Below are 27,538 nucleotides of genomic sequence, written 5' to 3'. Positions count from 1 at the left end.
AGTCTATAATTGAAAAAGTATAAACTTGACACCTGATAGGTTCTCAGTAAGTATCTGAGTAGGTATCTGCTAATTAAAGCCTTAAAAGTTTTAGATTTGAAACTTTAGATAACCAAAATATGGCTACTTATCACGACCTCAAAAGCTATGAATGGTTTGGTACAAACCATCATTTTTCACCAATTATTAGCCCTCTAATAATTATTAGCCCTTTCCTTGCTTCTGCCCTTGACCCTCAACTTCATGTATATGTAAAAGAGCACAGAGAAAGATCCAGACAATGGCATTTTGCTGCTCAAAATCCTCCAGTGGCTTTAGTAAAAGGCAAAAACTTTTCAAAGGCCCTAGGAGGTCTGCCATTTCTCTATCTGATTTAATCATCCCCAACTCCACTCCTCTTTACTCAATAATCCCAATCACAATGGCCTCCCTGCTGGTTCTTGAACATGCCAAGCATGCCCCATTGTTGTTTGTGGACTCTTAGCCCAGATATCTACCTGGTCTGGTCCCTCATCTTCTTTGGGTTTTTATTCAAATGCCATCTTCTTAGACTTGACTTTATCTAAAGATGTAACATTCTCCCCATTCAAAAACAATCTCCTTAATCGGCTTTTTTTCTTGCACTTATTAGCTAATATGCCGTTTTACTTACTTGTTTATCATCTGTCTCTTTTCCCTAGCTCCAAAGGGGAAAGATCTTTTTGTTTTCATTATTGATGTATGTCCCGTGCATAAAATAGTGTCTGGCACATGACACATGGTCAGCCATTATTCACTGACTGAATATGGGGCAGTATTCTGCATTTGGTTAAAAGTTTGGTCTCTGGAGACAGAAGATCTGGATCAAATTCCAGCTACATGAATCTGTAGTTGTGTGACCTTACTCAAGTTACTTAACTTCTCTAAATCTTAGTTTCTTCATTGATAAAATGATGTTGTTTATCAATCTTATAGGCTCATTTTGAGGATTAGAATAATATAGGTTAAGCAAAATGCTAAGCAAATACTAAATGTTAGCTTAAATTATTGTGATGATAATGACCATTCTTGACCCTCAAAATGCCTCCACTGAGTTATCACACCAATTCCAGGATCCAGTTCTTCAGCAACAGTAGTTACTTCGCAAAATCCATGCATCTTCACATGTTAGTTTGAAACAAAATCTGTATTTTGTTCCAAAATCAGTATTTGAATTGACTCTTACCTTACATAACATTCTACTTTATTGTAGCTTATAAAAAGAAATGGAGACACACTAATGTCTATTTCACCTAAAAAAATTTTAAGCACTATATGACATTGTACAAAATGCCACATTTATCACAATGTTAATTCACATTCTACAACTAGAATTAACTCTTGGTGCTTGTTTCATAAAACCACACAAGAAAAGATTAGGTTTACGGTCACATCCATGGGATGCCTTTTTACTAAGATGCTATAGTACTAATTTTGTTTAGAATTTTTCAATTCTCTTAGAACTTCCCATATTAGATTACTCATTTGCTGAGAGGCCCACCATACCCACCTGAATTCATAAATAGCTCTACCACAGCAAAAGATCTGACTCAGTTCAACTACAATATATCAATGTTGAATTAGGAGCTTTAAGAGGTAATAATTATTTTTTTTAAGTCTTTCACCCTAAGACTTTGGTGGTAAAATCAGAGCAGTAAATTATAATTCAAAAAACTAAACTCTAATCCTCTTAGCAATGATACTTAAAGGCTTTTTTCCTCATAGATAAAACACCTATCTTGTAAAGTTGTAAAAATCCGCTAAGATGAATATTTATAAAAATGAACTATACTGTAAACGCTACTGTGCAAGTCTTATTATAAAAATATACATTAAAGGATTTTTAAATAAAAAGTCACAATCCCACAACTATCCCAACCATTTTCATATTTTCTTATTCCTTTCAGGTGCTTGTCTTCATATACTTTTTAATAAAGATATAGTCACGTGTACTTGGGAGAAAACAATATAGCATGCCTTTTTTTAAAGCTATATGGCCCAGGTTCAAATACTAGCTCCTAAAATTACTAACTGTGTGAGCTTGGGCAAGATTCTTAAACCCTTTGTCCTATTTTCTCTTCTATAACATTAAGATAACAGGAACAATACCTACGCCACAGGGAGGTGTGAAGAAGAAATAAGTTGTTGTAAATCATTTAGTACAGTGCTTGGAACACGGCAAATTCAATAAAAAGCTAAGAAAAAAACAAAATATAAACTTGGTATTCTGCTTTTAAAAAAACTTAAGGTGATGTCATAAAGTATATTATTATCTAAAATATCATAAGAAAGGTTCTTTTAAAGCGCTCTAGGATACTTCACGTTGACTATTTCTAGAATAAATCTCCCTACCATCCCTTTGTCTAGATATTTTATAATGTATAATAGAATTCATCTATTGCTTCATACTTCCAGTAGAGGTCTCCATCTAAAAAATAATGTATCAGACTGAAAACTTTAAATTTGTATTCCTGGTTATTAAAAAAATAAAGAAATACTGGCTAGTTTTTCAAATACGTATTTTAAGTTTTTGCAAGCAAAACATTTAAAATAAGGACTATCTGAAGAAAAAACAATTTTTCCAGTGGGGTTATCATACTCTGCTCTCCAGTAATACTCACCTCTCTTATAAATATAACCCTTTGGACAAGAAAGGCAAACAGAAGACTGTTGGATACAAATAATAAATCAAGTGCATCATCTATCACAGCTAATGGCCAACAATTTAATACCTATGCTTTATAGATGTTCTAAGTCAGTAAAACCATCTTAAAGTAAAAGTAAAGGTCATGTTTTGTAGTAGCAAAGAAATCTCAACCATCTTCTACATTTATCCCTTTTAAATCAGAATAAAGTGTCTACAGTAATAAAAGCAGTTCTGAAGTGGCTTCCGTTTTCCTCCTCCCATCATTCAGTAATAGTATCTAAGACAAGTCAATCATCCTTATGCAGGCCCACCAGAGAAAAATATCCTTCCTTCTAGTCTACCAAAAAGCCTAGGGCTAAACCACCTTCTTAAAAATCCCTTCTAGTTAAGAACGATGATACTATGAACTGGTATCTTCAGTAGTCATATCCAGTTGTTGCTAAGTACATACTTCTTGCTCCTATAGCTAGGAATCTAAAATTTCAAGCTCTATAAGTTACATCCTTAGGTCTCTATAAAACATAAAATCTACATATAATATTTAATGTCTACCTCAACTTAGCTCCTTTAATGTGTAAGACTTAATGTGTAAGGTAAATATAAGATTTGGTATGCCCAAAAACAGATCAAAAAATTATAAAACAATTTGCTTAAAGCTAATAAACAGTGGTTGCATGTGTGCACATGTACATACACATCCACTTAACCCCAGAAGTTTGTAAACAGGGGGATAAAGAAGGAGGGATGTTCCAAGCAACTCTCAAAACTAGTAAGACTTTAATGTCCAAATTATATCTAATTCTGAGGATCAAATACACAATGTAAAAACAGAACACATCTGACTTAGTAATAATGTATTTGAATGGATTCACCCAAACATATTAAGATTTCTGACGTAACTAAAGCATGAATTTGCTTTTCATCTCCACAGGATAGATAACCTATAAAGATGACTTTTTCTTTTTTTTTTTGCTTTTTAGGGTCTCACACATGGCATATGGAAGTTCCCAGGCTGGGGGTCAAAAGAGAGCTAACAGCTGCCAGCCTACGCCACAGCCAGAGCAATGCAGGATCCAAGCCGCGTCTGTGACCTATACCACAGTTTATGGCAATGCTGTATCCCCGACCCACTGAGCGAGGCCAGGGATCAAACCTGCATCCTCATGGATACTAGTCAGATTCGTTTCTGCTACGCCACAACAGGAACTCCCTATAAAGATGACTTTTAAACAAAAACAATTACTTCTCACCTTAAGAATATAAAAAATCAACTATCAAATCATAGTTTATACTACTCTTCCCAGGCTAAGGGTCTAATCAGAGCTGTAGCTGCCAGCCTACGCCAGAGCCACAGCAACGCAGGATCAGAGCCGCATCTGCGACCTACACCACAGCTCACGGCAACGCCGGATCGTTAACCCACTGAGCAAGGGCAGGGATCGAACTGGCAACCTCATGGTTCCTAGTCGGATTCGTTAACCACTGCGCCACGATGGGAACTCCTTTTTTTTTTTTTAAACAAGTGATATAATGGTCAGCAAAGAATGCAATAATAAAGAGTTCTTAATGAATAGATAAAGGTAATTTACCTCCAAAGTTATCATTCAGCATTTTAGCTGATTTTTATTTATATTTTAAATTCTTAGGGAATTCCCATTGTGGCTCAGTGGAAATGAATGTGACTAGCATCCATGAGGATGGAGGTTCCATCCCTGGTCTTACTCAGTGGGTTAAGGATCCAGCATTGCTGTGAGCTGTGGTGTAGGTCACAGACACAGCTCGGATCCTGAGTTGCTATGGCTGTGGTGCAGGCCATCAACTCTAGCTCCTTTTTGACCCCTAGCCTGGGAACCTCCATATGCCACAGGTGCGGCCCTAAAAAAGACCAAAAAAAAAAAAAAAAAAACTTAGAACATCAGAAATATTCACATTCAAACATACACTGCAAAATAAAATTTAAATTTTTTAAGTCAGTATTAGTTTCTCTTTTGAACACAGATAATAGAGATTTTTAAAAATTAAAGTCAAATGCTGATAGATAAACATATGAAGGCTATCACTAAATCTGACTCAAGTCTAACAGCACTGTTCACTCAATAAACAGATATAGAAACATTGTTAACAGAACATATAGAGTTACTGTATTAAGAACACACAGCAGCAAATGCCTTACTCAATGAAGATAAGCACATCAAACTAAGGTCAGTATCAAAATAAGAAAAAGATGCCCTTGTTTTCCGAACTATTTCACAATGGCCAATATAATCAGACAAAAGAAAATAATTAAAGGCATAAAATTTAGAAAAGAAATAACACTACCCATTTGTAGATGACATACAGTTATGTCTAAAAAATTTTTTAAACTAATGAAAAAACTAATACAAATGGCAAAACAATTGAGTAAGGCACTAGACTGCAATATAAAAAATCCCTAACTTTCATGTATAAATAACTAATTAAAAAATACAATGGAAGAGAAAGCCACTAAGAAAAACGACAATATATTTAAAAATAAATTTAAGAAATATCTAAAACCTAAAAAAGGGAAACTTCAGACTCTTCTATGACACATAAAGATTTGAATAGGAAGACTTTCATTGTTCCTAGACAGGTCAACTCAGCATCATGCAGTTCTAAGGTAATTTCTAAAATTTATGCAATCTCCATTAAAAAATAAAAAAAGCAAAACAAAAACAAAAAACATTTTTAAAAATCAAGCTTTTTTCTGAAACTAGAACAAATTAAAGCTCAACTTCATATGAAAAAACATAAAATAATACCCAAGAAAACTTTGTAAAAAAAAGAACTGTGAAATGGAAATGGTACTACCAAATAATAAAACTTGCTTATATTAAGCCACAATAATTACAATAAAATGAGATACCATTTCTTAACCTCCCAGATTGGTAAAATTTTAAAAGCCTGGCAAACACATGGCAAAGCTGTGGGAAATGGGCACTTTCATATACTGCTTGTGGGAATGCAAAAGAGTTCTCTCCTATTTGGAAAGAATCCAGTGGGAATTTGGCAGTATTTAGTAAAACTACATATGTATTTATTCTTTGATCACTGCATCAACCCCCACTGCAGTAACTGACTCTGAAGATACATCTCCAAAAGTTTGAAAATAGGTTTGTATAAGGCTAGTAGATTTGCCAATTGTTCATATGACATTATCAGCTACTACACAGACTGAAACAACCCAAGTGTGATTATGTAGAACACTGGTTGAATAAAGTATCTACAAAGTGAAATACCATGCAGCCATTAAAAAAAAGGAACTTCATGAACTTAGAGTAATACCTGAGTTACAATAAGTTAAAAAAAAAAAAATAAGAGTGCCTTCCTCGTTTTAAGATGGAGAATCAAAAATTCATGTATGTACCTCCTTATTTTTGCAAAACAAAAAGGAAAGATAACCAGAACTAGTAGTTAATAACAGAGCATGGATAGAAATGGGGTAGAAGAGATAGGGAAGGAAAGAGGGTAACCTCCGAGTATATCTTTGTTTAAATTTTGATTTTAGAATCTCATTAAGGATTTTACATATTCATAAATAAAATTAAAGTGGGAAAAATACAAAATTGAATACAAATGGAAAAATACACATTTTACTGTATTAAGTGAATAACAATACCTAGAAAAAAAGAATTCAATCACTCTGAATTTTTTTTAACACAATTACTTATCAATATAAAGCCAGTCTGAACACAAAAAGAAATACAAACAAATTTGTAATTCTACTTGGCAGTTTTGTTGTTTGTAGTGGTATGCATAAAACAATTCTGAAATTATTGTCTATGTGCTACAGAACTAACAAGATTAAGTAAACATACTGGTGTCAGGAACTAGCTTCTCAATGCAGCTAAAGTGAGACACATGGAATAGAAGCCAAGAAGGAAACTTGTGTGGACTGTATTAAAGATATCAGCATAGCCTTACGATTTGTAAAATATGTATATTTATATTTAAAATAAGCAAACTTCCTGGCTCTGTTCTCTGAAAGGGCCTTCAAGAAAAGATAAGCTAGTGACAATGAGCACATCTAACATCCAGATCTTGGTTTCTATATACCATTCCACACTAAAAGAAACCAAGACTTCTTGGAGAAATAGCTGATGCTAAAGCAAGGTAAGCAAAAGACAAGTTGACTCTGGAAGATCTTATTTTATCAGAAAGCAAGGAAGTGCTCAAAACGTAACAGGAATTTATTTAAAAAACACAGGAGCCAGCTTCAAAGGACTCCTCCTGGCCAAATTTAAGCAGCAAAATGTATACCTGTAACAGATTTTAATCCATTGTATAACATAAAAATCTAATGATGAAAATGTTTTCCTTATTATAGATGTCAACTAATAAATGTAAAAGAAGTGACAGAATTAGAAAATAAATATACCCATTATAATAATTGATTCAGGTAAGAATCACAGTGGATATTAAAACTATTGGGAAAAGTTAGATGGTGAGTGAGATATTTACACAAGTCTTAAAGTATGTCTCCACAGGTTACCTGCTAATTACAAAAGAGAAAATGGAAACTTTACAGTGGAGAAACAAGAACACCAACTTAACTGTTAACATCAGCAATGATGGGACAAAGTGATATCACACACCTCTCACCAAAAAAGCCTAACATAAATCCAGTTCTGAAAAAACCTCAGACAAACCCAAAATTGATAGTACAGTTGGCTCATACTCTTCAAAAATGGTAATGTTATGGGGAGTTACCATCGTGGCTCTGTGGTAACAAACCCAACTAGTATCCATGAGGATGGAGGTTTGATCCCTGGCCTCACTCAGTGGGTTAAGGATCGATGTTGCCATAAGCTGTGGTGTAGGTCACAGATGCAGCTTGGATCCCACATTGCTGTGACTGTGGCATAGTCCAGCAGCTGTAGCTCCAATTCAACCCCTAGTCTGGGAACTTCCATATGCTGCGGGTGTGGCCCTAAAAAAAACAAAAACAAAAAAATAGCAATATTATGAAAGATTGAAACACTGGAGATATAACAAGATCATGGATTAAAAGCTGGTGGGTATGACTGCTATAAAAGACATCTTTGGGAGTTTCCTGGTGATCTAGCAGTTAAGGATTCAGTGATGTCACTGCTGTGGCTCAAGTTTGATCCCTGACCCAGGAACTTCCACATGCTGCAAGAGTAGCTAAAGGGAAAAAAAAAAAATCTTTGGAATAGTTACAGTTATTATGATTATATCCACAGGGCTTTTCCTTTTCTTTTTTATTGGAGTATAGTTAATTTACAATGTTGTGCCAATTCCTGATGTATAGCAAAGTAACCCAATCATATATATACATTCCCTTTCTTATGTTATAGTCCACCATGATCTATCCCAAGAGACTGGTATAGATAGTTCTCTGTTATATTCATGCTTAATCTTCTGAATTTGATTACTGTACTACCATTACATAAGAGAACGTTTTTATTCTGAATATACACTTATATTTAGGAGGAAAGTAATGATATTAAATGATTAAACAATAATAATGATTATTAATAATATATATGTAATATATACACACACACACACACACACACACACATACCATCACATAAAAAGAGAAAATTACAAAGCAAATGAGGCAAAATAATAACAACTGGACAATATAAATGAAGTGCAAACAAGAATGCACATATAGGAGTTCCTGCAAGGCTCAGCGGTTTAAGGATCAAGCATTGTCACTGCAGTGGCTCAGGTCACTGCTGTGGCACAGATTCAATCCCTGGCCTGGGAACTTCTGCGTGCCACAGATCCAGCCCCCCCCCAAAAAAAAAAAGAATTCACATATAGATAGAAAAAAAAATTAACAATTCTGGAAAAACATATGAAGGAAAGAAAATTAAAGGCTTATCATTTCTCTCAACCAGATATTTTACTACTAGATTGAATTAAGACATTGCAATGTGAGACTACCTGGAAAAACCACTCCGAAATTCAGAAGTTTGACGTTTCAATGTGTAAACTAAAAAGATTATACCAAACCGCTTAAGCACTCTTGACCTATTACTTGTGAGTGCACTTGGAGTACAGTCTGCTAAGGTACTAAATACTGTTTATGAAGTACTAAGTGGTCTGATCTAAGCCCAAGTACATTGAAAATTCACTTAATCTATGAACCATTATGGTAAGTGTGATCAACTTGGGCATCATTACTGACACATTTACATTCAGCCCCATCTCTAAGTACTACAGGTTAAGTATTTTCTTCCCAGGCCCCTAACTATGATCTCTCCTTTGGCCTGTTTTAACAGAATGTTCCTACTTACCTCAGGTACATTTATTAATATAAACATTTTATTTATTTAAAATAACCAATGGGCTAGGGGAAGGACAAAATCAAATTTCATCCAAAAACACTTCACCATGAGAGGTATATATATTAAATTATACAATAAACATCATCTCTGTGCACAGAGCAACTGACCACTGAATACTATAATTAAGAATTTACCAAATACAATAAAGAGGAGAATTAAAGATACTTGCCATATTTCACATTAAGATATGTATTCAAATAACAGATTCTTGTACAACTTTATTCAAATCCTTCCTCATAAAAAGCAGTATTTTGGTTTGGTCTCATTATATGGTAAAGGAAAAAAATCATTTACTGAATGAAACAAAGGTAAACATACCTAGGTCATGGAAAATACCCGAAGATATTTAACAACTGTGGATAATGGATGGTTATGTATGAGACCCTGCTTTGTAAAGCGAAAAGCAGGTGTACTGCCAGGAAAGGAAAGGAAATGGAAAGGTGAAGGGGAGAAAGTGTAGTCTGAAAATATGTAAAATAAACCTTACTAAGTGGCAATTATGGCTGACACTTAAGATTGAGAGTTCGATATAACCTACAGACTTTTTTTTTTTTCTGAAGTAGTCCATATGCTCCAGAAGAAAAGAGTTTGAGTGGTGTAAAGAAATTCTTTGCTAAGTGTTATTTTTTCTGAGATTAAATAACAGCAATTACTTCTGAAATTTGAAATGATAAAAATAAAATCTCACATATGAAAATGGTTTGAAAAATGAAGATAAAGTGCATTAAACAAGTTATTGTTAGTATTGTTATTTTTAAAGGAATTTATATAAGTTAACTCCCCTAAGCAGTACTGGGATAGACCAAGAAAATCCTCACAAAGAGAAAAGGCATCCAGTAAATTCAATAAAATAAATGGCATTCCACTTGGGAAAAATATTATAAACTCCTATTTTTTTTTTTTTCTTTTCTGGGTGCCTCATGGCATATGCAGTTCCCAGGCCAGGGTTCAGATTCAAGCCACAGGTGTGACTTATGCCACAGATATGGCAATGCCAGATCCTAACCTACTGTGGCAGGCTGGGGCCTGAACCTGCATCCCAGCTTTCCAGATATGCTGCTGATCCTGCTATGCCATAGCAGGAACTCCTAAAGTCCTATTAAAAACAAAAACAGAAAACAAACAAAAAACCTAGATATTAATAAAAAATTACTGTTAACTAATTTTTTAAAATCCAAATTACTATACAAACACGGCCAAGATAAGTTCAAAATGGTACTGCATTTATCCTTTTTTCCCCCTTAATTGAGGTGCAGTCCTTGTTAACCTTCTCTAGAGCCCAGACACAAAGCAGGATGCATCCAGGCTCTGCTTAGAGATGACAGATGCAGCTTGAGCAGGTGCCCCTAGACCAGATGTCACCTAGAGGCTTTGTTCTAGATGTGGCCCTAGCCAACATGTTGATGCCAAGGTAAACGACTTAGCAATTAAATTGGCTTAATTATAATAATTATATCAACTGTTCTCACACTTCAGCATATTTAAGAATCACCTGGGGCACACTTTTCAAAAAATACAATGTTTCAGACCATTCAGACACTAACTACCCAATACACCTAAAACCATCTCAGAACCACTAAAATGGGACAGCTAACCATTATATGCTTCATGATCTGATGAAAAGCTCAACACTGCCTATTAGGTATGCCTAAAATAAATAAACTTGAATTTTTTCAACCTTTAAATCTAACCATTTTTCGAAAATAAATACAGAGGATAGAAGAACGGGTTAATTGACACTAGAAGGATGCAGTCAATCGAATCCAGAATTAGGGCATTCTAAAGGACAAGTGACCCCCATTACTTCAATAAATCAATGGCGTGATAGGAAAAGGAAACTGTTAAAAGAGACTAATGAAATAAAACAGCCAAAACAACAAATTCAACCTCACCATAAAATCCTCTTGCAATAAGTTGGGGTGAAACTGCAAGCACTGATTTAAATTATTAGTGGAAGTATGAATCTATCATTTGCAGCAATAATTCATAATGCAGTATCTATTCCTAGATATCACCAAGAGATTTCAGTTCCAGCAATAGATCACTGCAACATACTTAGTCACGAGGGTGACATAGCTTCATTTTTCACATTATGAATATGCGAAAAATATCCAAGCACAAGTGAAATTTTCTTATGTTTGAAACAGAAATATATGATAGACTCCATCCTAATAATAGAATTCTTGGAAAGTTCAATAAAAATCATAATCTGAATGTAACAGAGAGTGACAATTTGCTCTAAACCATCTCTTTATTCCAGGTCAAACAAAAGTTTATTTCTTTCTCTCTCTCTCTCTTTTTTTTTTTTTTTTTTGCTTTTTAGGGTCACACCTGTGGCATATGGAAGTTCCCAGGCTAGGAACAAATCAGAGCTAAAGCCACTGGCCTACACCACAGCCACAGCAACACAAGATCCAAGCTGCATCTGCGACCTACATCACAGCTCATGGCAATGCTGGATCCTTAACCCACTTAGCAAGCCCAGGGTTCAAACCCATATCCTCATGGTTCCTAGTCAGGTTCATTAACCACTGAGCCACAAGTGGAACTCCTAAAAGTTTTATTTTCTAAGTGAATCCATTAATAAACTTTGATATGTTAAGCAGTACCAATATCAATCAGCATATATACATTTGGGGGCATTTCTGAATAAAAAGCATCAAAGTGCCTATTTCCTGGGCTCTACCATGGATAACTGAACTAGCCATGTTATTTACATTTATTTTAAATTCAAAAGCCAACACTTTTGCTTTCCATAAAAATTATGCTTATGATTTCAAACCATAAAATATTTAACAATAATCTATAATCCAAACATCTCCATTTTTAACTCCAGCGAGTTTGGTTGTGAAACCAAAATCTACTTTTAAACACCTTTCCATAAAAATCAAAATTCATGATTATAACCCGTTTTTAAAATCACAGAACTGAGGCAAATAAAAATTTTAGCAGGACTATTATATCTCATAAAAAATAATTAACAGTCTATAAAACAATGTGACCAACAATTCTGCTACCTTTATTTTACTGGCAATGAACAAAAGATAAATTTTAAATGTCCCCTATTCTAACAACTATTTAAGTATTACCAATGTAACTGTGTACAGTCACTGGTAAAAATAACCAAATAATACTCCACAAAAACCAATTAAACTTCGACTTATATATATATATATATATATATATATATTTACCTTTCATTTCTCATTTTCCTCATTTTTCCATATTTAAAATTTTTCTTCCTAACCCTTATTTATTCTAGCTCAGAGTTTCCCAAACTGAGATCAACAGAACTTAGTAGGTGTTCTTCAAACATTCCCCTGCCTTTATGTGGTGGTATCTGGGAACCACTTTCTACTATGAGTGGGAGGAGGGAGGTAATAAATAGTATTTCTCCAGATAGTCTTGAGATCCACAATGCACATTAACGAAACAAAATTTCTAAGAAGTCCTTCAATAAGGTAACCCAAATTTAGCACTTGTGCTTAAATTCATTTTGCTTTTTTCAAAGAAACATACTGACATTTCAGGAAAACAAGTCTTTCATATAGCACAAATTGGGAATCTCCATTCTAATTGATCTTGAATACCCAAGAGTACAGTAACTATAGTGGTGGCAGATTAGAGAAGTAGAAACAGAGAGAATCTCCCCTCTCCGCTCTCCGCGGCCCCCAGCAAAGGTCTTCTAATTCCCAATGCAAACAAACCCTATTTTTACCAATCAACTTTAGTAGGGACTATACCACTCTGGAAAATGCCCAATAAGCAGCTTTCCTCATATAATAATAAAAACTCTAAATACTTTACCTAAAAACATGTACTGAATACTTACTTGCTTACTAATGCACCTAAATTCCAGTGAATTAAAATGTTTGTTTTTCTTTCTTTTTCCAACTTCTAATATTGTTCAGTTTGGGAATATAAAAGAATCATAGCAGCAATATACTTTTCTATGCAACTTATAGTGGATTTCACACATAACCAACTATGAACATAATGAATCCACAACAGAGTAGAGGATTATAAGAGTACTCCTCTTGGTAAACCATTTTTAGTTAGTAGCTAAGGCAGAATATTTAAATGCAATATCTCTTGAGTTATAGTTAAGTTCTTAGTGTGTATCCTCAGTGAAACTATCCACCCTGGAAAGCGTTAGATTTATCTCTACTTAGGACAAATTTAAGCTGTTTAAAACATGGTTTCTAAGACATAACACTAACCTAGCTGAGCTCTTATAAGTCTTTCAACTTTTTCTACTTTCTACTCCTTTCAACAAGTTTGCATGCCCTCTAAAATGCAACAGAATACCAGAAAATATCAAAATCAAACTTGTTCAAAATTATATAGTTTATAAAATTAATTTTAGAATGTCTATATGAATAATTTATTTAGATACAGTTTTTCTTCCAGTCTCCATAGTACTTTTATTTTCCTTCCTTGAATAAGGAGAGCAATCTCTCCTTATCAATTCTGTTGATACACCAACTCAGTGTACTACTCTAAGTACCGATATTACATATTTATTACAATTTTGAATTATTCTTTCATTTAACCTCAAGTGATTCATAAAAAGCTTTCTCTTAAAAGAAGTGATCTACGTGGCGGATACTAACTACCTAACACACAAGTGTATTCATTCTATTTACCTAATAAACATAAACTTTGCTGGTATAATTTAAGGGAAGGCTTATTCGCTAAAGGGGGGGGGCGGGAGATAAATTCACAATGAAACTGAAAATTCACTAAGGTGGGTGCAACTCTATAACTGGGTACAACTTTACACATACTTTCATTTACACGTAAGTACATGTAAAAAAAGAAGTGATTTTATAAGAAAACTACTAATAAAGTTTTATACAATAATTTTTTTGTGTCTAAGATATTTTACCTCCTTTCCAAAAATCAAGTTTATAATGGAAACATCAAGTCAATCTTGACTGTAACTGTACTACTGGTATCAGTAAGCTACAATAAAATTCTTCAAGTATTTGAAATATGTACCTACATCTTCATAGGAAGACTTCAAATCACAACAAAAGTAAGAGCAGTAAATTGCTCCCCCCCCCAATTTTAGCATCAAAAGATAAAAGCAACCAATATGCAGCATAATGAATATAATAAATACATTTAACCATATGTAATTTCCAATTATATTTTAATTTCTTAAAATCATTTGTGACTAACAAACTGAATTCATAATAGACTGATTAAATATTACTGAACACACGGAGGAATATAACTTTTTTGTCCAAATAACAAATGCCCTTAAAGCCACTTAGATTTTCTTACACTTTATCTTAATCTACAAAATATGAAAAATTATACCTATCCTTTCAAACTTATAAAGGTATTCTAATAATAAACATGTGTGGAACATATTAAGATGTACATAACAAGAAAGGACTAAATGAAAACAAAATATATAGACATCACAGATGAGTAATACCCAATCTTTAAAGATAGTACTTTTATACATTATCAGTAGGCACTTACATTTTTAAGTAAATACCAGTGTTAAAACAAATAATCAATTGCATTTTCAATTTTAGACTTTGAGAAATTTTTGTAGACAGTCTACAACTGAAAAAATGTATGTTTGACACAATCAAGCTAATTTCTGGCAGACTACTAAACTCATCCCTCTATATTTAATGACTGTCTATGTTTGTACCAAAACAAACAAAAAAATGTTATATACATGGCCAGCATACTAGTTTGCTCTTCTTAATAAGGCTAACAGCTACCCATCCAATTAGTACTGAAACTATAGAGGAATGTTAGCAAATATTAAACTTGTAGAGTAAATGAAGAATACATGTCTTACAGTAAGTCAAATGAAACAGAAGTTCATATTTTCAAAAAAGTATTCCACCTGTGATTTATAAAACACACTGCATTATCTACTCAACAGAAATCATGAAATTCAATTTGATATATCAAAGAAGGAACTTACAAAGTCACTTGATTACTGCTTCTTACTATGAAGAGGTACTCTCATGGTTAAGTAACAGAACTACTATGAAAGCTTGGCATCCTGTCTGCCAGTTAAGATTTTTCAGGGGAAGGTGTAAAACCCAGCATAATACATGTCCTCTAACTGTGCAATATTACACCACTATGGAAAAAAATCTTCCAAGGTTGGTAGTACCCAATTTTTGACCAGCATATTTCTTTTGTATTTTTTTTACAAGCCATGCAAATTTTCACATGGCTTTATTTTCCAAAACAAATGCTTCAACTTTTTCCCTAGTAGCCTAGATACAATCCTACAAAAACAAACCTGGAGAGTGATATATGGAGGAAAAACAAGTTTAGCTAAGGACAAACGTAGCTTCTAGTAAGGTATAAAGCTCAAATTGACCTGAGAACAATGTAAAGAGTTACAAACAATCCTGAAACTACATAGTTAAAAAAAATAGTACCTATAAGTATAATCAATGGAGGATATGATCCCAAGATAGAAATCACAACTGGAAAAACAATACTTATGTAATTTGTAGTAAACTAGGAGTCTAGCCATTTGATTGTGCTAAAACCCTGTTAATATGAATGTAAATTCTTCAGAAAAACACAATCTCATGAAACATATCTCTCATACAGTAACTTCTGGATATTAAGTTTCAATCAATCATCTAATAAATATTAGGCATTAACTTTAAAACATGTATTTTAAACAGTTAAAATCTAAATGGCTCAAACTGATTACCAGAAAACCAGGACATGTATTAACACCACTCCTCTCAACATTACAAATGAAAATGAGCAATTAATATCACCATAAATAAAAAATTCTCTACTTCTCACCACATTACTAAATCAATGGTTTTAGAGGTTAATTTTATTCTACTTTGTTTTTTGTTTTAGTCTTTTATTTAAATATGCACTCTAACACATGCCACCTCATACTCAGAATAGATAACAACTAACCATATTTAATATTTTCTAGACTTCCCTGTAACTCAGAACTACTCACAAAGTTCTGCAAACTCTTTAGCTTCAAGGCTGAAGTCAATCTAAGCCAATAGAAAGTACACCTGTGCAATTACTGCATTTCCTATTCCAGAATGCTGAACATAACACAGAATATCCACATATGGATATTGCATTTGGAGCAATGATAAATGCCAAACTCCAATTATACAGAAGAAGCTGCATTACCTAAAAAAAAGGCCATCCTATAACATCATTATTGAAAAGTAATAAATATGAAGAGCATTATTTTAATTTTAAATAATAAATAGCAACTAAGGAGACTATGAAGGTAGATAAATATTAAAAATAAGACAATATGAAAATATTCCTAGGAGAAAAACTGAAAGAAAATATTAAAACTTAATTACAAAATAGATTATCTAAACTGTATCACATGCCAACTGAGTAAGAAATTTACTTCGTCAAACAGTCAAAAAAGAGGGGAGAGAATGAACGAAAACCCAAATCATAGTCTTCCATTTTGTAGTATCCCTGATCTTCCTAAATAAACAATAATCCTTTTAAACGTTTTTAAGTCACTCAAAAATCCCCCCCCCAAATTCTAAAAACAACCCGGGTCACTTAAAGCACCAACATGTTACGCTATGCAGAAACATTCTACTGAAAAATTACTCAGTGACACGGTTCCACACACATAAAAGTTTCATTTTTTAAAAATCTTAAAGTCAGAATTTAAAAGGGCAAAAGAGTTTCCAAAACAAAGAAAAAATTTCCCAAGGGATACAAAGTTTCATTAACTATCTTAACTCTTTTACTAAGCATCACCTTTCTGCCCCTCTGTGGATATCAAGCAATCAATAACAATGTCACAAAAGAATGTTTACCAAGAATGGGGGTGGGGTGTCACCTGTAATGATTCTGTATGAAAAATGTAAACAATCCTAAAATAGGAAAGGAAAACTTTCACCTTCCTACAACCTCACTTTATTGATATTTAATGTTTCTCAGGCTGAAATTAACAGACGTTTAGAAATTGGTGAGCAAGGCTTGCTTCTGGTTTGGGGCTTTCTTCTCTTTTTTTTTTTTCCTTAAAAAAATCTCCCCATAAGTCCCTTATTTCCAAACACTGTTGGAAGAGTCACTACTACTCACCGCAAGTAATACTGTTTTAAAGCAAAGGCAGCGTTAGAACAACTTCTGGGAAAGTTGAACTCTTCAACAATTTCTCCCCACTGATTCTTCTCAGAAACCTGTTAAAAACACAGCCACACTTGTCTGAGAGTGCACAATCCAAGAAAACTCTAACCTAACTATGAAATAAATACCCATTCTACAGAGATGTGGAGATACCTCAGGCATCAGTGGGTGATTCGGCTCGATCCGTAAGAGTAACTGAGCAAGGGCTGCTTGAATCACTGGGTTTTCACCCAAGAGCCCTGTATTTAACAGCACTTGTTTTGTTTGGGGGGCGGGGGGGGGTGTTGGTGGGTTTGTTTTGTTTTTGAAGCCCGGACAATAACCAATCGCAAGTCCCTCTGTCGCCCCCTTTTAAATCTCAACGCGGTCCGTTTACACTAAAAAAAAAAAGTTCAAAAGGATCAATACTGTTCCGGACAGCGACGTCCGCAGGTTCTGGGGGGGCCGGGGCCGGGGCCGATTCCGATCCCTCTCCCAGATCTATCCATCTCCATAGGCCCTTCTTTGAGGCCTACAGCTTCTGCCTAGCCTTGAAGCCTAAGATGGCTATTTGGAGACAGGTCCTGGTTTCTTTTGTTAGCTGTATAAACCGAGGGCGACGGGGCCGAGGCTGTGCCCCCGGCTGCCGGGATCATTTCGCAGCCGATTATCGATGTTAAACCTGCCCGCGCTAATTTTGAGTTGCACGAAAACTGCTCTCAGAGTCTGTGTGTCTCTGTGTCTCCGCCTGTGCTAGAGCGGCAGCGGCGGCAGAGCTGACTCGCGAGCGAGCGGGCGGGCGGGCGCGGGCGCGGGGCGGGCGCGGGGCTCGGGCGGGCGCCCCGCACGCCCGCACTCCCCGCTGCGGCGCTCAGACCCCGCCGGGCCGGCCGGGCACCGGGCAGGGCGCGAGCCGGCGCCGGGCCGCCCGCCCGCCGAGCCCCGCGCCCGCCGCGCGCACGCGAGCCACCAGGCCAAAAACAGCCCCGCCGCCGTCCGCCTCCGTGCCACCGGCTGGGAGCGAAAAGAACGCCTCTGGCCCCCGCGGGCCACCCCCCCAGCCCCGAGCGCCCACTCCGGGGTCAAAGGAGACTTTTTGGAGGAGGCCAGCGAGAGGGAAATACAAATTAAAACTTCCACTCACCTTCGCGAATCCGCCTAAAGTAGTGACTCTGGTGTAGAGACCGTGAAGATCCAGCTCCTTCCCACCCACCGCAGGGATTTTTTTAAAAGGCGACCTGCGGGAGAGAGAAAGCCCCGCACTTGTCAGCCGGGACCCCGCGCCGGCCCGGGCGGGAGAGCCCTGTTCGCCCCGGCTCGCCCCGGCGCTGCCCCCCCGGTTCTGCTCTCACCCTCTGCTGTGGTGGAACTGCCGCAGCTCGTCCAGGAAAGCGAGTCCCTTTCTCCGCTCGTCCGGAGGCGCCTTCCCCGTCGAGTTTGCCATTATTTTTTCAAAGGAGGTTTTTAAAAAACCCAGATCGGTGTTTTAAAAGCGCCCCCCGCTCCCTGCGCTTCCTACCAGAGCCCGGAGCCCATTCCTCGGCCGGCGGCGGCGGGGCTCAGTCATGGGCCGGCGGTGGCGGCGGCGGCGGCGGCGGCGGCGCAGGGAGGGAGGGAGGGAGGGGGAGGAGGAGGAGGAGGAGGGGAAGGAGGGAGCAGGAGGCCAGGGGGAGAGGAGGGAAGGAGGGAGGGGAATTTCTAAAAAAGTTTAAAGAAATCGGAGCGAAACTAGAGGGGCAGGCGACTGCCGGATCCGCGCGAAGCCGCGGGGCGAGCGCGGCCCCCACCCCTTCCTTCCCTCCCTCCCCGCGGCCCGGCTCTCGCCCGCCTCTCAGCGCCGCCGGCCCAGGCGGCTCGGCCCGGGGACGCGATTCAACATGGTGCTGCTGCCGGGGACGCGCGAACAGGCCAGGGGAAAGGCGAGCTGACGGTGAGGGGCCGGGGCGGCCGGAGGCCCGGGAGTTTCGGCAGCCGCGGCGGCGGCGACGGCGGCGGCGGCGGCGGGGCTGGGGCAGGCGGGGCTGGGGGTGGGGAGGGGGAGGTCTGTGTGGTGGTTTGTGGAAAGCGGGGTGACAGCGTGTATTCCGGCCGCAGCTCCGCTGGGCCCTCGCACACATTCACGCGCGGCCTCGCGGCCGGGGCGTCCCCGGGCAGAAGGCACCGGCGGCAGCCGAGCCGCTGCGCGCCACCCGCCTGCTTCCCTCCCCGCCAGCCTCCCTCTCTGCCGGCTCCAGCGCCGCCACAGCCGGGCAGCCAGCGCCGCACAGCGACCCCCGAGGGCCGGCCGCGGCACTGCGCCTGGCTCCACACCGCCCCGGCTGCTCCTCGCGGGGAACAATAGACTCGGCTCGCCGGGCTTAGGGTTCATCTGCAATGTGCCGCACATTTCACACGCACACAAAGCCGGCGGAAAGGGGGGAGGCGCGGGGAAACGGCCACTACCGGTTGTTCCAGGGTTAGGGGTGGAGGCGATGTTCGCGTCCCCGGCCCGGCTGTTGGAAGGGCCCATTGGAGTCCCCGCCCGCCCGACAGAACCTGTGTGGCGCTCGGGAGCGAAAGGAAGCCCAGAGGGGCAGCTCCTCACGCTCCGCATCTTTTCACTGATCAGAATAAAGTCAATCTGTCAATCTTTTTTTTTTTTTTTTTTTTTTTTTTAAGGTCTAAGAGAATCGGCTTTTCTGAGCCTTGTGCTGGTATTTGGGGGCCTGGTTAGCACATTTTCCATGAATTATCCACAAACTAACTTTAGCGAACTGTAAATGAAATACAATGTGAACTGTCCTAGTTCTGTAGAAATAGAGTCATGCTCTTAATTCATCTTCCCTTTGGCTTCACGTCTCAAACTAGATTATTCTGTGCTGAGTTATGCAAACAGTAATTAAACTGGTTGGGAAGCAATCTTTTGAACTTTGACGATAATAATTAACATTTGTTTTTATATTAAGGTATCTTAAAGATAGTGCGCTTTAAACCACTATTGACTAAAACCTTTAATTTTTGCTTTCTCTGAAATGTCTCACATGCGACCTTAGTTCCAAATATTTTTTCTTTGAAGCTCAAAAAAAAAAAAAAAAAAAAAAAAAGGCTGCTTAGATGGGAGACTCAACACCTCAACAAATACTACAAGTTTGCATCTACCAGCAGCTGGAGTCAGCCCTTTGCTACAAATGTTAATTAAGCTCCACGACGTGTGAAGCCTATTATCATTCCCATTTCTGTGACGGCCACTACGGGCAAAGTCACCGACAACCAAGGACACAGGCCAGTAAAGGTCTGGATGGGTTATTTCAGGTAGTGATTCCAATGAGAACATGTACTTGGTGGTGAAAAGAATTATGTAATATAGCCCAGCACGCTTCCGGTGCTTACTCTAGGAAACGGATTTATTTCGCAAGGAAAGTTTGTCTCTTAAATGGGGTCGGTTATAATAAGGCTATGGCTGGGAAGTTCCTGACACCGAAGGGCCAGTAAGTGCCTCGGAAGCCAGGGAGGGGCGGAGACCCAGGCTGGGGGAGTGTAGGAGCCGGGCCGGGGCCGGAGGCGAGGGGGGGCGGGGCAGGAGGGAGACCAGGTCATCTGTCCCTTCCCCCACCGGTCCGCTTAGGGATGGTGGAGATGTGGGCCGCAGAGCTGCGAGGCCCGAGCTGTGCGGATTCCCTGAACGCCGCACTTGCGCACAGCCCCTTACGTAACTGTCAGCGCCGGGGATTCCCTAGAGGGGGTCATTCTATTCAACCATTACACACACCCCGGGCTCCTGCCGCCGCGCCGCCGCCTCACAAAATGGCGGCGCCCATAGAGGAGACAGCGGCCGCCTCCTCAGCCCCATTTTGTGGGAGGCGAGAGATCTGTCAACATGGAATACCTCCGCTGAGGAAGCATCCGAGTTTGGAAATCCTGCTTAAGGATGGAACCGAGGGGATCTCCTTCGACGGAAAATGTCAGCGACTCCTACCACCTCCACGCTTTTTCACTGTTTTCGTTTTCTCGAAGGAAGCGCCCGAAGCTGCTGGGGTACTTGTAACTAAGGAGAGAGGAGAAAGCTGCGGCTGACTGCTCCGGGGACTTGCCGCGGCGTTTCCGTGGCTCTGGTTTCTCTTCCACGCTGCCGGCAGCTGACCGCGATCTCGTAGGAGGGTCGCCTGGGCCGCCAGGCCCGCTCCAACGGGACAGGGACCGGGCGACGCGGAGCGGCAGCGGCGGCCTGCGCCGCACCACTTGTGCAGCGAGACTTTTCGGTAGTTTTTAAATGCCAGAGTCCACAGCTCCGCCGGTTCCTCTCGCCAAGAGTCGCGGGTTTGGGGAGCTCCAAATGTCCCTGCTCCGGGGACTCGCAGTCGGCCGGGAGTCCGGTTGCCGGAAGCTGGTTGCCCAGAGCCGGCGGTACTCAAGGATTCCCGCAGCCCCGGCGCGCAGTGTGGTCGCCGTCGGGACCCGGGCCCTGGTTGGTGCTGATGGGGCAGGAGTGGGAACGAAGGCACGTACCCTGAAATTTAAGTCGTCCGAGTCGGGACCTAGGGCTGTATGTTTTAACTGTCTCAGGTTAAACGTTAGAAGGTTTTTTCGGCTATCTCTGTGGTGGGCAAACCTAGTTGCCTTATTTTTTTTAATTCGAGGGGCAGAATGGAGGGGTGACGTTTTATATTTTTATTTTTCAAGCAGAGGATGTCACTTTTAAGCCACTGACTATTTGCTGTCTGTGTGTGTGCATAGACACATGTGTATGCAATAGTGTGTTTTGCTTCGCAGTACAGATATCAAAGGCTAGAGACCTGGATGGGATTCTAACGTTTTGATGCCTTTAAAAATTTTTTCTTTAATGTGGTATGTAGTGGGAGAATTCACTCTGAGGGAAAAAAGGAAAATAATTATTTTTCTGCAGAAGTTGTCATCTTCAAAATGGAGTCCTAAAGGATATCTGATGGATAGAATTTAAAATCATAACTCTTTGGATATACTCTAGTCAAAAGGAAACAAAAACATCAAGCTTGATGTTTATCAGATTACTACCTGGTTCGATTTCCCCCAGACTAGTAAAATGTAAGACAAAGTAAACTGTCAACGGTATTTGCTTGTAGGAGGATTGTAAAGTTTTAAGGAAGGAAAAGATTCGTTTAGAACCTTAAGTATGCATTAAACGAATAATTTATTTCAAATGTTTTGTCAATTACAAGTCATTTGTCTTGCATGACTTTTTTTTTTTTTTGAGGTGTTTTCTTTATGTTGATTTTGACCCACAGATTTCCTCCCTAGTGCAGAACTGCAGCTTTCTGCAGGCTGCGCCTCAGTCACTAAGTTCCATGCCCCCGTCCCCTGCGTGCACCTGCTTGCTACTCTTGGCTTGTGTTTGGCAAGATAGAGTTTCTGGTCTTGTCTGTTCCCTTTGATGTTCTTTATATTTAATAAATTTGGTTACCACTAATCAAGAATACCCTGTCTTAGCACCCAAATACCCAGAGAATTTTCGTTAATGGAATTGCACTAACAGTAACCCTATTGCATAGTATTACATGTCTCTGTACCGTATTGCATTTCCTATAGTGGGCAGCATAGAGCAGGTGGATCCTGGAAAAGAAATGCTAGAGAGTATGACAGTTTTATAGTAGATATCATCTAATTGGATAAGATGTAAATAAAATGAAGTTCATACTTTTCAAGCGTTAATGGAAAATATTCCAATAAAAGTTACCGATAATAGTGGAAATTGTCAAAACTCAATTTGTATAGTTTACTGTTCTGATAAGAAATGTTGATAGTAACTGCAAGCCCTGAACACCAGAGATTTCTGTTATTTTTACATGACTCTCCAAGCCTTATCAGTTTTAATATTATTTAATCAAGAAATTGTGATGTTTACAATTCCCTCTTTTAAGTAACTTTAAAAAAACATACCAAATTTCAAATCAAGCATGCCAGGTATGTGATTACAACAGCTGACATAACTTAATTGAGGAAATGATATGTTGATTCATTGGAGAAATTTTGGATTTTAGGTTACTCCCAGGTTTAAAAGAATTGGTTGAACAAGGCTATTGAACTTAAATTTATAATGATCTTAAGAAAGGAACTTTTGATAAGATGTGAGAATGCTTTCACCACTTGCTGCTCTATCCTGTGTCTACTGCTGTGAACTAACTTGTCTTAGTGAACATTTGATTACAATACTAGAACTTAGATGTGGACTTTCCTTCAAAGACTCTAAAGGAGTCCTGGTAACTAAGCTTTTAAAAGGTGAGGTAGTAGTACATTACACTGCTGATTAGGGTAATTATAATGTAGATATTCTGAATCTGCTATTGACAGATTGCTCAATGATCTAGCCCTGTAGGATTTGGTGTTTTGGGGAGTTTTTTTTGTTGTTTCTTTTCCATAGGAATTAGAGGTTATCCTTTGTGCATAAATTCATTGCAATTTATTTTTTTAAAACAATAATTTTCAACTAAAAAAGACTCTTTTAATAAGACTTAATGGCTAGAAAATTGAATTTTAGCCAATTATAATATTCATAGGAGAGGCAATCCCAAATGTGCTCTTTAAGGGAGCTGGTATCATTGGTTGTTAGGTCAATTATCTAATCTTGAATTTTTAAAATCGTTGTGGGTTTAAGGTGCTACATTTGTGTGTTCTTTTTTATTTCATCTATTTTGGTCAGTGAAAAGCAGGCCCCAAACTAACTGTCTCATTATTGTATCATCACAGTTTATAGTAGATTAATACTTTGTTTATAGTATTTAATAACTTCTGAAAAACTAGGAGAGTGTAAATACTAAACAAAGGAAATAGGTTTTTTCAATGCAGATTACTAAATCATTGAGTAAATATTTATTGAATGCAAAATCTTGGGCAAAAGATGAAGGAAGAGAAATTGAATTGCCCCTCAAGGAAATTGTACTACAGTAGTCGGTTTTTCTTAACTGCTAGCTTTAAAAGATTAAAATGAAATATTCAGACCATAGGGTTCTTAATTTATAATACTTAAGCAGGATGTTTAACATAGACTTAAGTTCAAAATTCTGTTTAAAATAGACACAAATGTAATTGTCTTCAAAACAGCATTACATTAAGGATCTGTGTTAGGATTAGTATTACTCAAAGTGCTGTAAAAACAATGCCATTTAAATCACATCCTTTGAAGATTCAGATCCACAAAAAATATGATTCCAGTAATTAAATTTAATTATGGGAAATGCATAGGGGGATGTTCAGTGAATGTAAAAAATAGGCTACTTGAGCACACAAACAGAAATTGTTCTAATGAATTTTGATTTTCTGTTTCAATTTTTTGGTACATTGACTCTTCTGACATTGCACTTTGCTATTAATTAAAAAAAATTAAACCCCAAAGACAAATTAATTCCATATTTAATGCAGATTTAATTCATGACTAGCTGTAAAGCTTAAGGAATTGGCAGTCTTTTTGGTGAAACAATAAAATAGGAATTAAGCAGAAATGCAAAACTATATAATAATTAGGTTTCATAAAAGTATATATAGTTTTCCTTTTATAACTATAGGAATCAAGATAGTATTAATATAATTTATTTAGCTTTTTTTCTCTGAAAACATACCACAAACTGTTCACATTTAGCATCAAAATTAAAAGCCTCCATGGCTAGTGTTAACTGTTGAGGTTTATTACTATACACTGAGGGAAATTCTAACCAATAGATCAGTGGCAACACTTTTTTTTAAGGTGCTATGGTTCTTTGACATAATTTGTAGAACTCAAAACAATTCTCATTATCTTTGTGTGATAATGTACATGAGAAATACTTAAAAACAGTTCTTCAGGGGTACAAAATAACTGACAGTGTTTTGCAGTTAGCTGCAGTAGTTCCAAGTATTTAAAACAAAGTTGAAAATTTTAAGTATATTGTGCTACATTTTTATAACCAAATCTCCCTCTTATTAACAATACTAATTCTAATAACATTCATTAGTGATTATTGATAGACCAAATAAATAGGAAAATAGGTCTTGTTCTAGTGTTTATTCATTTTAGCCACAATTAAAGACAGGTTTCCTCAGGGCTAATCAGCAGTTAAATGATGGTTCTCCTGTTCCTCTGGAAACAGAAAGAAACTTCCCTCTTTAGGGTATACAGGAATTTGCGCTCTTCCCACTGAACTAAATCCATCCTTTACACTACCTTTTACTAACCTCAATTATTTTTTGTGCTGCATTAAAGTTGGGGGCCACCAAAAATAGGAGTAGTAGTATCAGGAGTACACTGCCCTGGGTGGGTTGGTATGCACTGCTGATACTCTCCTTCTTACCCTATCTTTGTTCTCAATGTCAGTTTCTAAAGAGTTTTGAAATAATAGTATATTCCCAGCTAAATAAGAGAGTTAACTTGTGATATTTATAGCATTCAAGGAATTCACAATCCCTGTGAAATGTGTTTATTGCATTTTTCTAGGGAGAAGGTCTTAGCAGGCATGTGCATCTTAAAGGGCCCTGTGTTATCCAAAAACTATATTTATTAGAGACAAGTAGTAAGTTTAGAGGATCACCTCAGGGGCTGGTTTTTATTTTGTGTGTTGTTGGCCTCTAGAGAAAGGCATATTGAAAATTTAGTTAAGGAATATCATTTCAGTTTATCAAATTGTAAGAATTACAGCAAATAAGCAAAAATCTATTTCTAAAGAAAAACTACAATAGGTTTTTAAAGAAAGTTTAATAAAATGCATTTAATCATTGTGCAATTTGTCCTCTATTGAAAATGTATAGATAAGGGATTAATTCAGAATAGGCCCCTACTGTAATTATTCAGCTATCTAATTGGGAATACCTAAGGATACATATGAATTAATTACCATTGTGGGCATGAAAGTGTGAGCTTAATGTTCATGGATGAAATTAATCAGAATGTTTCCAGAGATGTGGCCAGGTCACACTGCCCTCTTCCTTTCTCCTTTGTGTTTACTTGCTCTGCTACTCTTTGCTGCAGTTATGAGGAATGTACCTAGGAGTTGGCCCAGACCTTGGTTTTATCGACATCTACAACAGGGCTACTTTAGGCCACAGCAGGTTCTTGTAACTTATCTGTGGCTCCAATGTGTGATAATTGGAACTTTTAAGAATACTAACCTCAGAGTGCAATTCAGTATACCTTTTTTAAAAGAGTTAACTACTTCAGTCCTAAACTGAGCCTATTTCAAATTGCTCAATGGATATTTTATTTTAATTTATTTTTGCTTTTTAGGGCTGCACGCACAGCATATGGAGGTTCACAGGCTAGGAGTCCAATCGGAGCTACAGCTGCTGGGCTACACCACCGCTCACAGCAACGCCAGATCTTTAACCCACTGAGCGAGCCCAGGGGTCAAACCCGCAACCTCATTGTTTCTAGTCGGGTTCGTTTCTGCTGTGCCATGACAGGAAGATATTTTAATAGATATTTTAATACATTAATTATTTCTTTGCCCTTTTTTTGTTTGTAGATCCTTATATGCCTACTTACCCATATTCAAAAATCCCCAATTCCATTGTCTTTGAGAGAGGGGGAGGGTTAGTGCTCCTTCGTGTTTTACATATATGTTTACATTAAGACTTAGGCCCACTCCCTACTGAACCAAAGGGAAAGGGAATATTTGAAAGAAAACATATATTTTACTCAGACTCCAATAATTAGGCTAATGTAGTTGATTTATGTCATACATTGAGATCATTCTTAAAAGGTAAACATTTTACAGTAGGCCTCCAGGCTCACAAATCAGTGCTTTTTCTACAAAACATTCTTTCTGTCTTGCTAATGAAATCCAATTTCCAGAATCATAGTGAGTTGTTAAGCAAATATGCATAAAACCATAAATTTATCTGAATCATTTATTAAAGAATAGTATATAAAAATTTAAACAGAAATCATTGATCAGTGAAAAGCGATAGAAAATAAAATAAAAATAGAATTATGGTAAAATAAGCTAAAAGACCTTTCTTTAGGGAATTACTGGGGAAAGTGAGCTCAAATAGGAGGCCTGGGGGGCCTGCTGTATAGCACAGGGAACCATGCTCAATAATATTTTGTAATAACCTATAAGGGAAAAGTATCTGAATCACTGCCATACAGCTGATGCCATACAGCTGAAACCAACATGACATTATAAAATGTAACTACTTCAATTTAAAAAAAAAATGCAGGAACTTCCCTTATCACTTACTATTAGACTTTCTTTGCCAATGTGCACCTCTTGTTTAAAAACCAAGTAAAAATATTTGAAATGAGTTTTTTAAAGCTACAACTTATATAACATTTATATATATATCACTGCTGTATATAGACTAACATTTTAACCTCACTACAGTAACTTGTACAATTTTATAACTGCTAAATGCCCTACAAAAAGCTATCAGCCCATTGTCAACTGAAGGAAAAAAAAAAGCAAACCCCAAAATTGAAAATTATGGTTTTTTTGAGGGACTTACT

The 27,538-nt window shown here is 37.8% G+C and overlaps 1 protein-coding gene across 1 annotated transcript in view; it reads right to left on the bottom strand.

Moving 5' to 3' along the window:
* The window catches only part of ARID2 (AT-rich interaction domain 2), a 162,771-nt gene extending 143,870 nt beyond the window's left edge, over positions 1-18,901 (bottom strand). Inside the window, 3 exon segments of the mRNA XM_021092987.1 lie at positions 17,089-17,186; positions 18,257-18,350; positions 18,465-18,901. Coding sequence (XP_020948646.1) covers positions 17,089-17,186; positions 18,257-18,350; positions 18,465-18,556 — 284 coding nt within the window. The 5' untranslated portion in view covers positions 18,557-18,901.

Source organism: Sus scrofa, chromosome 5, assembly GCF_000003025.6.
Source record: "Sus scrofa isolate TJ Tabasco breed Duroc chromosome 5, Sscrofa11.1, whole genome shotgun sequence".
NCBI lineage: Eukaryota > Metazoa > Chordata > Mammalia > Artiodactyla > Suidae > Sus > Sus scrofa.
Note: the sequence above shows the minus strand (reverse complement) of the source record. Positions and strands in the feature narration are given on the sequence as shown.